General features: G+C 43.9%; 6 protein-coding genes across 10 annotated transcripts; 4 read left to right on the plus strand and 2 right to left on the minus strand.

Moving 5' to 3' along the window:
* The first annotated feature begins 77 nt into the window (after nucleotides 1-77).
* On the plus strand, nucleotides 78-1,621 carry LOC108108323 (gram-negative bacteria-binding protein 3). Its single transcript, XM_017216351.2, has one exon. It carries the CDS (start codon nucleotides 126-128, stop codon nucleotides 1,590-1,592), a length of 1,467 nt encoding a protein of 488 aa, XP_017071840.2. The 5' UTR covers nucleotides 78-125; the 3' UTR covers nucleotides 1,593-1,621.
* Nucleotides 1,622-1,794: 173 nt separating this feature from the next.
* On the plus strand, nucleotides 1,795-2,589 carry LOC108108326 (50S ribosomal protein L7/L12). The gene is made up of 2 exons (XM_017216353.2): nucleotides 1,795-1,896; nucleotides 1,953-2,589. The coding sequence occupies exon 2, from the start codon at nucleotides 1,964-1,966 to the stop codon at nucleotides 2,510-2,512; it is 549 nt and encodes a 182-aa protein (XP_017071842.1). The 5' UTR covers nucleotides 1,795-1,896; nucleotides 1,953-1,963; the 3' UTR covers nucleotides 2,513-2,589.
* A 100-nt stretch (nucleotides 2,590-2,689) lies between these two features.
* LOC108108325 lies at nucleotides 2,690-6,173 on the plus strand. 2 transcript variants are annotated; one of them, XM_017216352.2, is made up of 4 exons: nucleotides 2,690-2,918; nucleotides 2,983-4,268; nucleotides 4,771-4,929; nucleotides 4,992-6,173. In XM_017216352.2, the coding sequence occupies exons 2-4, from the start codon at nucleotides 4,055-4,057 to the stop codon at nucleotides 5,864-5,866; spliced, it is 1,248 nt and encodes a 415-aa protein (XP_017071841.1). In that variant the 5' UTR covers nucleotides 2,690-2,918; nucleotides 2,983-4,054; the 3' UTR covers nucleotides 5,867-6,173. The 2 variants fall into 2 exon arrangements, with proteins under 2 accessions (XP_017071841.1, XP_041673596.1); XM_041817662.1 differs by having other exon boundaries at nucleotides 2,690-4,268.
* A 101-nt stretch (nucleotides 6,174-6,274) lies between these two features.
* Nucleotides 6,275-9,682, minus strand: LOC108108322 (valine--tRNA ligase, mitochondrial). The gene is made up of 5 exons (XM_017216350.1): nucleotides 9,538-9,682; nucleotides 7,716-9,469; nucleotides 7,196-7,645; nucleotides 6,504-7,133; nucleotides 6,275-6,441 (listed from the first exon to the last, which is right to left on the minus strand). The coding sequence occupies exons 1-5, from the start codon at nucleotides 9,629-9,631 to the stop codon at nucleotides 6,391-6,393; spliced, it is 2,979 nt and encodes a 992-aa protein (XP_017071839.1). The 5' UTR covers nucleotides 9,632-9,682; the 3' UTR covers nucleotides 6,275-6,390.
* A 382-nt stretch (nucleotides 9,683-10,064) lies between these two features.
* On the minus strand, nucleotides 10,065-11,495 carry LOC108108264 (spermine oxidase). The gene has a single exon (XM_017216222.1). It carries the CDS (start codon nucleotides 11,493-11,495, stop codon nucleotides 10,065-10,067), a length of 1,431 nt encoding a protein of 476 aa, XP_017071711.1.
* Nucleotides 11,496-11,998: 503 nt separating this feature from the next.
* On the plus strand, nucleotides 11,999-13,287 carry LOC108108276 (uncharacterized Golgi apparatus membrane protein-like protein CG5021). Of its 4 annotated transcripts, none has more exons than XM_017216276.1 (4): nucleotides 11,999-12,163; nucleotides 12,299-12,381; nucleotides 12,452-12,686; nucleotides 12,736-13,287. In XM_017216276.1, the coding sequence occupies exons 1-4, from the start codon at nucleotides 12,140-12,142 to the stop codon at nucleotides 13,063-13,065; spliced, it is 672 nt and encodes a 223-aa protein (XP_017071765.1). In that variant the 5' UTR covers nucleotides 11,999-12,139; the 3' UTR covers nucleotides 13,066-13,287. The 4 variants fall into 4 exon arrangements, with proteins under 4 accessions (XP_017071765.1, XP_017071767.1, XP_017071766.1 ...); XM_017216278.1 differs by having other exon boundaries at nucleotides 12,000-12,163; nucleotides 12,751-13,287; XM_017216277.1 differs by having other exon boundaries at nucleotides 12,000-12,154.
* Nucleotides 13,288-13,524: the final 237 nt, after the last annotated feature.

The following is a 13,524-nucleotide window of genomic DNA, read 5'->3' on the forward strand; positions in this document are numbered from 1 at the left end:
CTGATTATAATTTTTCGCTGTGCGCTAATAACAAACAAAGCCCCGACCGGTTCTTGATAAGCTTCTCGGATTCCCAAGCACGACTTGTCTGACCGCTCATCGCAGTTTCAATAGTTATTCTTACGATGGCGGATGCATCGTGCTTTGTGGCCTGGAGCTGCTGTCTCCAACTTCTGCTTCTCCTCCTTGGTGTCCAGGCATACGAGGTGACAAAAGCCAAGATCGAGGTTTTTTACCCCAAGGGATTTGAAGTCTCAATTCCCGACGAGGAGGGAATCTCTCTTTTTGCCTTTCATGGCAAGCTAAATGAGGAGATGGAGGGGCTGGAGGCCGGCACCTGGGCACGAGACATCGTAAAGGCCAAAAACGGACGATGGACATTCCGGGATCGGACTACCGCTTTGAAGCCCGGCGACATCTTATACTACTGGACGTACGTTATCTACAACGGACTAGGTTATCGCGAAGATGACGGGTCGTATGTGGTCAATGGCACCTCGGTGACCACTCCTCCTTCACCCGTTGTCCCTGTTTCATCCACGCCCTGGAGTCCACCAGCCGATCCGGATATTGATATAAGAGTGGGTTGCACCACCCCCAAGACAGAGGTCAATGGAGTACCTACTCGTTGCGCCGGACAGTTGGTATTCGTGGATGAGTTTAACGCTGCAAGGCTGGATCCTAATAAGTGGAAGGCGGAACGCCGATTCTCTGGCCAACCCGACTACGAGTTCAATGTTTATGTGGACGATGCCCCGGACACCTTGTGCTTGACCAATGGACACGTGGTGCTTTCTACAAATACTTTAAGAAAGCATTTCCATAAGGGATCAGATGCCAGCTTAGACTTGGGTGAAAAATGTACAGGAGTGGCTAATTCTCATGATTGCGTCAGGAATGGCAGGACCATGAACGATGGATTGCCACCAATGGTCACCGCCCAGTTCTCCTCAAAGGCTTTCTCTTTTAAGTACGGCCGTGTGGAGGTGCGAGCCAAAATGCCGCGGGCTAAATTTGTGACACCTCAAATCTGGCTGCAGCCAAAGTATAATGTCTATGGAACGGATGACTACCGGTCAGGACAACTAAGGATTGCCTACACTCGTCCAAATGGCGCTAATCTGGATCTGTTTGCCGCCGCTGTTCTCTTTGCAGACGAACCTTTGCGTTCGGTCAAGAATTGCTTGAAACTGGGAACTGGGGATAACTCAGAGGACTGGAGCGACAGTTTCCACAATTATACCCTTGAGTGGACTCCACGGGAGTTACGTTGGCTGGTGGACGACAAAGAGTGGTGCGTCCAAGGAAGCGATAAGGGAGCTTTTAGTGAGACTACAGCCGCTGGGAAACGATTGCCACAAGCCCAGAAACTAGAAGAGGGCTCAGGACTGGCGCCCTTCGATCAGGAATTCTATTTAACTTTCGGACTCGGAGTTGGTGGGTTCAATGAGTACCAGCACGAAGTAAAGCCTTGGAACGAAAGGGCTCCACAGGCACAAAAAGCCTTTTGGAAGGAAATAAAAAAAAATAGAGATCATTGGGTAGACGAGGGCCACATGAAGATCGACTATGTCAAGGTGTACTCATTGTAATTTCTTTCTTATTAAAAACAAAAAAAATATTTTAAGATTTTAAATAGGATACTATTCGACTGAATAAGAATTTTGGAATGCGTTTAATCACGAAAGGAACCAAAAATGAATAAAACCAAATTTTAAAATTATTTAATTCGACGGTATTTTTACGTTACTTTATTTAAAGTCATATGAATTTGATTAGACATGGCAATGCCTTTTATTAAACAATATTTTGCAGCCCTCGCAGGTTATCGATAAACAACTGCTCACATAACCTGCTGCTGCGACCCCACAGAATTTATTTTGTCACCAGAAAACCGTAAGTAAACTGATTATTTGTAATAGTTAGTCAATTTGCTAACTTAAGCCTTTTAGATATTAGTAAGATGCACATCACACGCCTTGCCCTGCGTCAAATTACGCGCCAAGTACAGCTGCATCGCATGTACAGCGCAGCAGCTCCGTCAGCCGCAGTTTCGGGAGTCGAAAAACTGGTGCCACCGGTGCCGGAAGGAGCAGCCAAGCCACCAAATCCTAAATTGGACTCCATCGTCGACAACATTGCCGCCCTCAATCTTCTCGAGGTGGCCGAACTGAGCAGCCTGCTGAAAAAAAAACTGAACCTGCCCGAAACCGCATTTGCCCCACAATTCGCCGCTGGACCAGCACGTGCTGCTCCCGCCGAAGATGAAGAGGAGGCGGCGCCCAAGAAAGTTCAGACCTCCTTCAAGGTTAAGCTGGTCAAGTTCGACGAGAAACAGAAGGTGGCGCTGATCAAGGAGGTTAAGAATCTCCTGGAGGGCATGAACCTGGTCCAGGCCAAGAAATTTGTCGAGAGTGCACCCACCATCGTAAAAGAGGACATCCCCAAGGAGGAGGCAGAGAAGCTCAAGGAGGCGCTGGCCAAGGCGGGTGCCATCATCGAAATCGAGTAGAATCTTTGACGGTGCCTTTGTTTTCCCATAATGCTAGTTACTGTTTTAATAAAAAGCCAGGCAACATTTGCTTTTAACTTAAAGTTTTTTTTACTTGGCTTATTACTTTGTTTTTAAGGAAGGCAATGTGTCTGAATCCATTCTCAGCCCAATTCCCATTTTAAAAATTTATTTTCCATTGTATTTATGTAACGATGCACGTTTTAATTAAAATTTGAATATGTACCTACATATTTTTCCAATTGAAAACCATTGTTTTCCAAGCTAAATTTATCATGTTCTTTTCTCTACCTTTATGTCTTAAGAAAATATTTAGGGAACCCAGGAACATTTGGCTTTCATTGACCTAATAGAATGGCATGAATGAATGTATATTTTGATGTACTTACTGCCAAGCATCTTAAAAGTTAAAACGCATTAGTTTTTGTAGTCCTAGTTCGATTAATATATGTACATATTTCTCTTTTTAGTTAGCAACGCACTTGCAACTTTCTACGCTTCGCCCTGGAAAACAATCAAAACCAATCCACTTTTACCTTCCTTTTGGGATTAAACATAAATTAGTGATATCCTGCTAATTGGCGTCGTGCGTGGCGTGGCGCGTTCTAGTAAATGCAGCAAAGCAGATCAATCGATCAGCAAAAAAAACTCAAAAACACGCGCCAAAGCAATCTGGATTGTACCGTTACATCATCATATGTAAGCGGATCGATCACAATGGAGGTGAGTTTTCGATTTTATTTATAGCCACTAAAACTGGCTCGAGCGGAAAGGAGATGCTGGTAGACATGGGTTTACATACCGGAGAGAAGAGCAAACAGACGGACACTTTCTTTTATCAAATCCGGGGAATCATGCGGCACTGCACGCGTTCGCAACCCGCCAAATTGGATATCAGAGACCGTGCCTGGCATTTCTATCACTTTCCTCGTCCAGAAATTGGTTTGTTGTCTTCCAGAAGCGGTACGCGTAAATTCGGGTAACGAATAAAGCTAATACGAGTTAGAAGCCGAGCACTTCCCATGCTTGAGTGCTCCACATTCTCTCTCTACCAGGTAAAATAAGCACCACACGATCTCCGGGCAGGAGCGGATTAAGGTGTTAACTATGAGGTGGAAGAAAGTGGGCCACGAAGGATTAGGAAGTCAATCATCCACTCATATTTTCAAAAATATGTTTTTAAAACCATATTTGTGTCAATATATGTGTCCAAATTTTTAAAATCTTTTGCCTGTTATTTACTCAATAAATAAATTATTGCGGTTGTAGAGCTGCCTGCATTTTTGGAAACTCCAGCCGACCCTGTACTCGGTGCATGGGTTGTCGGGTTCTCTCAATTAGCACCTCAGCAGCCCACTGGCCTGATCCATCCGACTATGCCCCCAAAACTCGGGTCTCCATTGGCTCAGTCTTCATTGTGTCACAAACGCGAACGAACGTCTCTCTTGATCGGTAGATAATCCGTATCAGCTACGTTGCAGCAGCTCTAGCTCCAGCTCCCCGAGTGAAAACCGAAAGTGATCCATACGACATCAGTTTATCATGTCTGCCGGTGGCCGTTCCTCGCAGCTATTAGCCCTCGTGGCCATCTTTTTCAGCAGCTACGTAGTGGGCATCTACAGTGCGGCACGTGCCAGCAGTTTGGCCATAGCTGAAGGTTCAAAAATGAAAGAATCGCTAATACTGGGAAATGATACCCTCCTAGCGGAGTCGGACAACTCAAGCCTGGCACGCAGTGGTTCGCGGCATCCTCGATGTAAGTTTGAGTTTTCAAGCAGGTGACTCTTGCAAAGATCTGACCGGATGAATGCCGGCAGTTTGTTTTTCCGTCGTGGTGGAAGTATGTGGGTCAGGCGTCAATTATCACCCACTGTGCATGTATAGCAGGTGGATTCTTTAGTCTTAACTGTCCCCGTGCCCTAAAAGCTTAACTGCTTCCGCGGATAACGTTTCCATCTGCGCATTGCATTTTTAGAATGTATAGTGAAACCTCTCCAAACTAGAAACTTCTCTGCTAGATTTAATTGTTGAATAAAAAATCAAGTGTTGTCCTGTTTCTCATTTAGATGAATATCTTTTAATTATTTATATTTTTTTATGAAAATGAATTTTAAATTTAAGCAATTTATACTGTAAAGGTGACTCTTAAGGTTTTATAATGTGTGATAAAGTTTCCGCATCCGCATCCAGTCATAAACTGCTCTGCCCATCCAGAGAGTTTTTAATGCCATTACAATGACAATTTATTTTCTTTTTAGGGTTTCCCTTTTACACAATTGGCCGCTTTTCCAACGATATATGTATAGGAAACAACCTGCTCCTAGGCACCTGCATAATCAACGGAGAGTGTACGGACAATAGCGGGGTGGCAGCAGGCAGCTGCTCCTCCATTACAGCCCAAGCCATCTGCTGCATTTGTAAGTAACTTTAGGAAGTAAAGAATATCTATCAAATTCTAACTTTTAACTTTTGGTTACAGATCAAAGGACATGTGGAGCAAGTACAACATACAATAACACGTACTTTTACAACAGCAATTATCCGGCTCCGTATGCAGGCGGCGGTCGCTGTTCCATAGTGGTCACTCCGCCGGATTCGTCAGTCTGCCAGCTACGCGTGGACTTCCTTTCACTTTCGCTTGCTCCACCGACGGGCGATGGATTCTGTACAACTGATGCCTTGACCATCACTGGAGGATCCTCGCAGGTGCCCAGCATCTGTGGTGAAAACTCCGGACAACATGTATATGTGGACTTCAATGGAGTTAACCCGATCACCATCTCAGTAGCCACTTCTTCAAGTTACACATTCAATCGCAACTGGCAGTTCCAGATTAGGATGCTGGGATGCTCGTCGGGCAGTTTAGCACCGGCCGGATGCCTACAGTACTATATGCCAAGCAGTGGCACCTTGTCCAGCTTTAATTACGTTTCGGCAGCTTCCTCGGCACTAAATTCCATCGGGGTCCAGGGCACCAGACAGTTAGCAAACACCAATTACGGTATATGTATCCGTAAGGCAGCTGGGATGTGCTCCATCTCCTATAGCCAGGTCAGCTCCGATACATACTCCTTTACGCTGACGAATGATGTGGGTGCAGTCGATCCTACTTTGCTGGCCACCTCGTCCGTTCAGAGTCAGGATTGTACTACAGACTACATCATCATTCCGTCACCAACACAAAGCGGAGTTGCGATGCCCAGCGATCGGTTTTGTGGATTAGGACTGGTAACAACAACCTCTGCCGCGAAACCTTTCGTAGTATACACAGTCACTGATAGTAACGAGGATATGGACATTTCGAATCGCGGCTTTTACTTGTCGTATTCGCAGAACGCATGTCCAATTCTGTAAATATGATATAAATTAAAAAGACTTGATAATAATAGCATAATTAAACGGTTAAGTATATATTTATGGGAAAGAATGAGGCATCCTGTAGAGAAATTTAAACTCAACATCTGGAAGATAGGAACTTTAATTAACATTGGAAAGTATCAAACAATATCCGATTCAAACCAATATTCGTTAGGTTTGGTTTAAATGTTTCGTGAAAGTAGCAATTAGCAAAAATGATCTAATGGAAATTCAAACCTATTCCAAGAAATAAGTATTACTTCGCGGTTTTTGTGACAAAACAGTTAGCAAATTAAATCGGAAATGTCCAATCGTGGAAACCTTCAAGCAAATTTTCCTAAGATTAACTTAAATATTTAATTAGTATTATAGTCACAATCATTAGGTTCGTAAAGCACAGGTGCATTTAATATACATATATTCCAGTCTTTTATTCTAAAACAAACAGACAACTTAGCCGTTTAAATAACAATAACAAAGGTATTATCTTAACAGATTTTGAAATCAATTATGGATTAGGATCACGCTGCCAGCCTCATGAGGCTGTTGATTTCCGCTTCTAGTTCCTTGACCTGCAAACAAATATTTAAATTAATTAATTCGATAAAATACAAAACACTTTTAGGCATATTACCTTATTTTCGAAATGGGCTTTAACAGCCTTGTCGGCAAGTAGCTGGAAGGCTTCGTTGTCCAGACGCAGGCGGTAACGCTGCAGCTCATTGACAAGCTTCTTTAATTTCTTTTTATTGGCCAGTTGCATTTCGTCGCGTTTCTCCGTCGTCAAGGCCAATCCATCGCTCAACTTTAAACCAAAGGAACAGAGGGCTCCTGCCGTTGAGAAGAAGCTAAGTTTCTTCGAAATCTCTGAGCTCTCATTCATCAGCTCCAATTCCACGCCTTCGCAGCGGGTAAGCACTTGAATCTGCGAAAGGTGGCGACGAAGTACACCCTCGGAATCCGTATTCTGGGCAAATAAACTGAGACGCGGCTGGTGGCGCTTGCTGATCTCGTTGCGACTCTTAACCTGTCGCACGTTCTGGCAGATGCTTACTATCTCGTTAACCTCTTCCTCCAGCTTAGAGTCCTGGTAATCAGACAGTTTAAGTTCGATTTTAAGGGGAAGATGCTGCAGCAGTTCAGAAGCCAAGAAGGGAGTAAAAGGGGCCATTGCCTGCAAGCCCCAGCTGAGGCAAGCTGTAAGGGTACCCACATGAATGTATGCATTAGCGGTTCGACTTGCAATTGCAGTTTTACTAGTTTCCTGTTGATGATACAAATTCAAATTAAGATAAAAAAGTTTAACGCTTTTGGAAAATCGCTCACCAAGTAAATATCACAGAGATTTTGATAGAAAAAATTCTTTAAGGCAGCTGTAGCTAAGTGAAAATTGTATGTATTGTAGCTCTGCGAGCAAATGGTCAAGGTCTCTGCCAAACGGCCGATGATCCAGCGATCCCACATGCCCAGACTCACGCCTTCAAGCGTCTCAAACTGATGGAGCGAGATTCCTAGTGTCTTTGCAGACCCCAAAGTAAAGCGCATTGCCTGCCAAATCTTGTTAAGAAATAGCTTGTTAGTGTAACACGCGTTTACATCAAAGCTGATGAAGTGGCTCTTGATATTATGGCTCATCAGTGTGAAACGCAACGCATCGGTTCCGCACTCTTGAATGCCATTGGGGAACATCTTGGTCATTCCAGCCGTAGAAGTCTTTAACTCAGCAGGCTTAATGATACCCGCCTCGCAGGATTGCTCAAGACCAGCCTTCAAGCTCTATAAGTGTAACCAAAAATTATAAATAAGTAATAATATTAATAATTATAATTATATACGCTTCCCTTACCTCCAAACTTGCTCCTTGTACCACCTGCTGAGGGGCAACTATGTTGCCAAGACTCTTTGACATTTTCCTACCCTGGGCATCGCACACAATACCATTTAGGAGTATATTATTGAAGGGGGCCTCGCCGGTAAGTTTCAAACCCATCATCATCATGCGTGCCACCCAAAAGAATAGTATGTCATGACCAGTTTGCATCAGGTCCAGCGGATACCGCTCCTTGTAGTTCTCCTTCGGCCAACCGGCCGTAGAGAAGGGCAGCAACGATGAGGAGAACCAAGTATCCAGCACATCTGGATCCCGCTTTATAGTGAATTCCTCGCTGCCAACTAGTTTCTTGGCTTTTTGCTTGGCTGCATTCTCATTAACGGCAGCAACCCATTGACTGTTGCCCTTCGAATCGATTACTTCGTAGGCGGGCACCTGATGGCCCCACCACAACTGCCTGGATATACACCAATCACGGCTGTCTTGCAGCCAGCGTTCCCACTCCGTTTCGAAATTTGAAGGCTGGATTTGCAACCGACCACTATGAAGTTCTGAAAGGGCATCCTTTGCCAAATCCTTGCACTTAAGGAACCACTGCGGCAAGATCATGTACTCAATGACATCCTTGGAGCGCGAGCAGACGGGCAACTGCATGCTGTGGGACCGCACCTGGCGTAGTAGTTCCATATCCTCCAGTCGGTTAACAATCAGTTCTCTTGCCTCAAAACGCGGCTTTCCGTTAAATTCAGGATAAGTGTCCAATACATGCCCGGTTTCATTGAATACTTGTCTGGGCTCAAGTTTATGGCGATTAGCCAGCTCAAAATCAAACTTATCATGTGCAGGCGTGATCTTTACTGCTCCGGTGCCAAACTCCTGATCCACGGAGATATCAAAAACGAGTGGAATAGTGTCGTCACGAAAGGGATGTTTTAGTTTTACTTCGTTAATATTTCTGTACTTGGTGTACCGTGGATCGAGCGGATGTACTGCGACAGCTACATCTCCCAAGATCGTCTCTGGTCTAGTGGTGGATACTACAATCTCCTCAAACGATCCATCGGGCAATGTTTCGCCATCCACGACACGATAGGCAAAATCGTATATTCTTCCAAAAAGTACATTGTGTTCGTAGCCCGGAACAGAAATCTCCACCGGTTCTTTGATATCTATTAAATCAACCTCGATGTCCGAGATAGCGGAACGCAGAGCAGTTGACCAGTTGACCAGCGAGTTGCGCCGGTGGATGAGACCCTCTTCAAAGAGTCGCTCGAAAGCGACGTTAACCGCATGAGCCTGTTGTTCATCCATTGTGAAGTACTCTCGCTCCCAATTAAGCTTGCAGCCGAGTTGTTGGAGATCCTGGACAATGCCGGCTCCCTTCTCTGCTTTCCAACGCCACACAGCGTCAAGAAAAGCCGGGCGTCCAAGATCCTGCCGAGTTTTCCCCTGAGAAGCTTCAATTGTGCGTTCAACGACCACCTGCGTTGCAATCCCCGCGTGATCAGTCCCTGGCACCCAGTCCACCTGGTAGCCAAGTTGTTTGCGCTGCCGAGCAATCACATCCTGCACAGTGGCCATCAGAGCGTGGCCCAAATGGAGATTACCGGTAACGTTTGGAGGCGGAAGAAGCATGCGATATGGTCCGCGATTGCAACTACTGGATGAAGCTGTGGGTAGATTTGCCTGGCGCTTCTCCCGTTCCCAATAGGCCTGTTCCACAGGTTTTGGTTGATAACCAGTGGCCAACGGGAGTTCCTTAGCCGCATCTGAAAGTGGATGAAAATAAATCCTACACCCGGCACTAGATTTATGAATGAAACCGTGAGAACCACACCTTTAAGTGTACTGTAGTACAAGGAGTATGCCTTCGGCTGGTATATGTACTTGTGTTTCAGCAGTTTACTGCTGTAACTCCTAATTATTTGCATCTTATGTTGTGTTATGTTATGTCAAACAAAATTTTTTTAAATCACATTAGTGATGGCATAAAAACAGCTGATGCGATAATCGAATGACGGTAGGTAAACATAAGCGCAAATTTTAAATAATTTAACGGTTGATCACCTATTGTGAATTTTTTAAAATTTTTATTTATTTATTTATTGGTCACAAATATAAATAAACAAGCGTATAGCGCACAGGCTTCCAATCCAAATATTTCGTTTTAACATGCATATACGGAATTATTTATTTTTAAAAGCTTGCATTCCACCCCAAAATAAGGATTTTAAATTAGAATTTTGTAAATAATGTATTCATTTATAAAGCTATTTAAGAAAGATAAGTAACATTTTGATCCTCTAATTGTAGTTTAAAGGTATCACTTAAATATTTTTACATAAAAGTACAAAAAATAATTCTTTAGGGATTGAAACCGCATGAGGAATACAGAGCAATCAATCGATTTGCCTCCCGGAAACCTGCCTCAACAGCGCCGTGAACGGTGGAAAAGTGATTCCTGCTAGTGGCTTCGCCGGCAAAAAGCAGACCTATATGGCCATCCTCACCCTTAACAGGGGACTCGAGATCCCACGGACCTGTACCCCTATCATCAGCAATTGTGGGTCGAAAGCTCCAGCTGCCGCGAAAATTTGGATTCGAAAACCATTTGCTGCGAACAAACCTTTTTGGTGGAGGAATTTCGAAAGTGAGGAACTTTCGGAAGAACCACTGTAATCCCTCCATGACTTTTTCATCAGACAGGGTCTCTGTGTGGCGGCCGTGTGGCCCATTCACCCAGACCATCAACAATCGTGGCTGACAAGTAACCATGTGGCAACCAGTGATCCCCTCCAGCCAGGAATATTCCGTTTTCCGCAGCTCCTTTAGATCCTTTGCCAACCAAAAACAGAAGAAACCAACCCAATCATCAGGAAGTGGTTGCTTCTCAAACTCCATGTAAAGTTTGTTCACAGTTCCAAGGGTGAGACTTCGGATGGCATTTACTTTGGCAGGTGGAAGAGGTGGGACGAATAGCTTCTCGTGCTGCTCCTGCAGGACTCCCAAAGAAACAGTACAGATGACGTGATCCGCCTCGAAGTAATCCCCATCCTCACAGCGCAGTATAACTTTGCTGGGGCAAGCCAACTCAATTTTTGTAACCTTCTTGCCGAGGTGAACGCGTCCTTCAAGTAATCCAAGACCTTCTGGGTCGTCCTCACTGACCTTCATCAGCAGCCTCAGGAATCTCTTGTAGCCCTTGGTACCCCAATGGAGCAACTTGTCTCCATCGCATTCGTGGTACTCAATGTGTTCCCTTATGGAGACATCGAATAGGCTGTCCGAACCTATAATTGAGCTTTCATGTTTCGCAAAGGTTTCCAATGCCTCATTGGCCAGGTCCCTATCCAATTGAGGCATTTCAGTTTCGATATTGCGCCAGAAATTTTCTGTTAGGTGAGTACCGAAGGATCCCACAACCGGATTAGGTCCACTTGGCATGCTCCTCAATGCAATATCGTGAATGGCGCAACCGAGTTCATGCTGAATCACCTCCTTATTTGACCTTACTCTTTTAATGGTGCTGTAATAGTCGTCTGTACCATGAAGGATACCCATATCCTTGACCATCTCGTAAACACAATTGCTCTGCTTCCCATAGCACCACTGCGCGCCCATGTCGACGACGTTATCCCCAAAAGGAATGGTGTTTATCCGCCCACCAATACGGTTCTCCGCCTCCAGGATCTGCACATTCTGAAAGTTATTTTGAAGGAGTCGCGTGGCAGCCGCTATTCCCGATGTTCCTGCTCCAATAATTAATATCCTAGCGGATGTTCGGCAATTTTCCATTGTGAAAGATTAGGTGAGAAGTCAGTCCGAAAGATCAGACGATCAACGAGCTACTGATGGAGTTTTGAAGTCGTCGCTTGACTTGTCAACTGTTGAATGCTGCATTTTAATGGCTTCCCTGCAGTTGAAGCACCAGTTTTTGCACACTTTCAAATTTTGTACCACAAAAATGTAACATTGAGAAATCCAGGTCACAGATCATAAAAGTGGTCTTAGATAATGGTTTTTTCTGAGTAAAGATATTATTCAATAATACTTACAAATACCTTTTTGTTTGTTGGACAATTAAAATTATTAAGTTATTTGTTTATAAATAATATTTTACTTTATTAAACAAATTTTCAATTAGGTATTATTTGTTACTGAGTTAAACCATAATAATATAAGGCTTAATAATGAGCAAACTTAAAATATTTGTTTAAATCATGATTACTTCGATATATTGAGGTGCTGCCAACCTAATAGTCCTCAATGAAACATGACAACTCTGCAGCTATCGACAGAGTGCGATAACGATAGATAGCTACGCAGGCAGAAACAAGAACAACAACCTAGAAAGAAAATGTATTAAAACTCCTTAAACCCGAGAAAATCCCACGCTAATTGAAAAAAACTAAGAATTAGACGCCACTTCAAGCACAAGCATGGCCTCCGCTACGGTAAGAAATGTATGTATTCTGCACTAACACCTAACAAGCTGCTTTTTGGTGTGCCACCCTGACAACGCAAACTGAGGTTTTCTTTGAAAAACTTCCAATTTAATAGATAACTAGCTGAACTTATCCAACTTACTTGTTAAACAGGTGCCACTGCTCGACGATGACACGATACCCTTTGGTGAGGAAGACGAGATGAGAGATCCCAGTCGCGCGGGACAAAAATACACGTAGGCAGAACCAAATCGAATCCACGGGGCCTGCTGACTTATTTCTGTGACCCCCTCCTATACCCCACAGGCATCCGTATGTCACCTTCTTCCACCTGTTCTTTAGAGGCGCTGCCATTGTGATCTACATGTTTTGTGGCTGGTTCAGTGACTCCTTCATCACCAGCTTTGTGTTCGTAGTGCTCTTTCTATCCGCCGACTTCTGGACGGTCAAGAACATCTCTGGAAGATTGCTAGTCGGTCTGCGTTGGTGGAACTATGTCGACGACGATGGAGTTTCACATTGGGTGTTTGAGTCCAAGAACGTGAGTCACGAAATAAACCAACTTAATAGCCCTTGATGATGAAACGCAGTCTGAATCCTATCAGAGTCGAATCAACAAGCATGAGCAGCGCGTCTTCTGGTTGGGCCTCATCCTCTGTCCCTTCTTCTGGGGTCTTTTCTTCCTGATGGCCTTGTTCGGCCTGAAGTTCAAATGGCTGCTATTGGTGATGATTGCCATTGCGCTAAATGCTGCTAATCTATATGGCTACATTAAGTGCAATTATGGCGCTAGCAAGGATCTGAACTCCGCCGCCACGGATTTTGTGAAGACTCAACTCCTGAAAAACGCCATGGACATCATGACAAAGCCTAGTAGCGCTCCGCCACCAACTAATGTGCGCCCAACAGGAGTCGTTTAAGATGGAAAAGACTCTATTTACTAAGTCACCTTGCCACCTTCTGCTGCAGCGCATTCCAAAGAATATTTGACGCTTCTTCTGGCTCAAACCAAGAACTTTGAACGGCATCGCTGTCTTTATGTACCATATGTAAAACTTAATTTAGCCATACTGCAATCTATCATAATCGTTTCTTACTTTTACTTGGATTAAAGACCGCATGTGTGCGACATGCAGCCAGTATGTAACGTTGAAACTTTCTTTGAATTGTTTCAAAATTATTTATGCAAGGGTTTTGGAGGAACATATTCAAGATTAATAAGAAAACTAAAAAAATGTATTTGTTATTAGTTATATTTTTGTATTCTATTTCTTTAAATTATTAACATTATAATTTTTTCCCAAAAATATATTTAGACTGGTTTAAAATTCATTATTTTTATAAACGACAAATAACGGTCCATTAAAGACTCGCAGTGT

The sequence above is a fragment of the Drosophila eugracilis genome, unplaced genomic scaffold, assembly GCF_018153835.1.
Source record: "Drosophila eugracilis isolate 14026-0451.02 unplaced genomic scaffold, ASM1815383v1 contig_1825, whole genome shotgun sequence".
NCBI classification, from domain to species: domain Eukaryota; kingdom Metazoa; phylum Arthropoda; class Insecta; order Diptera; family Drosophilidae; genus Drosophila; species Drosophila eugracilis.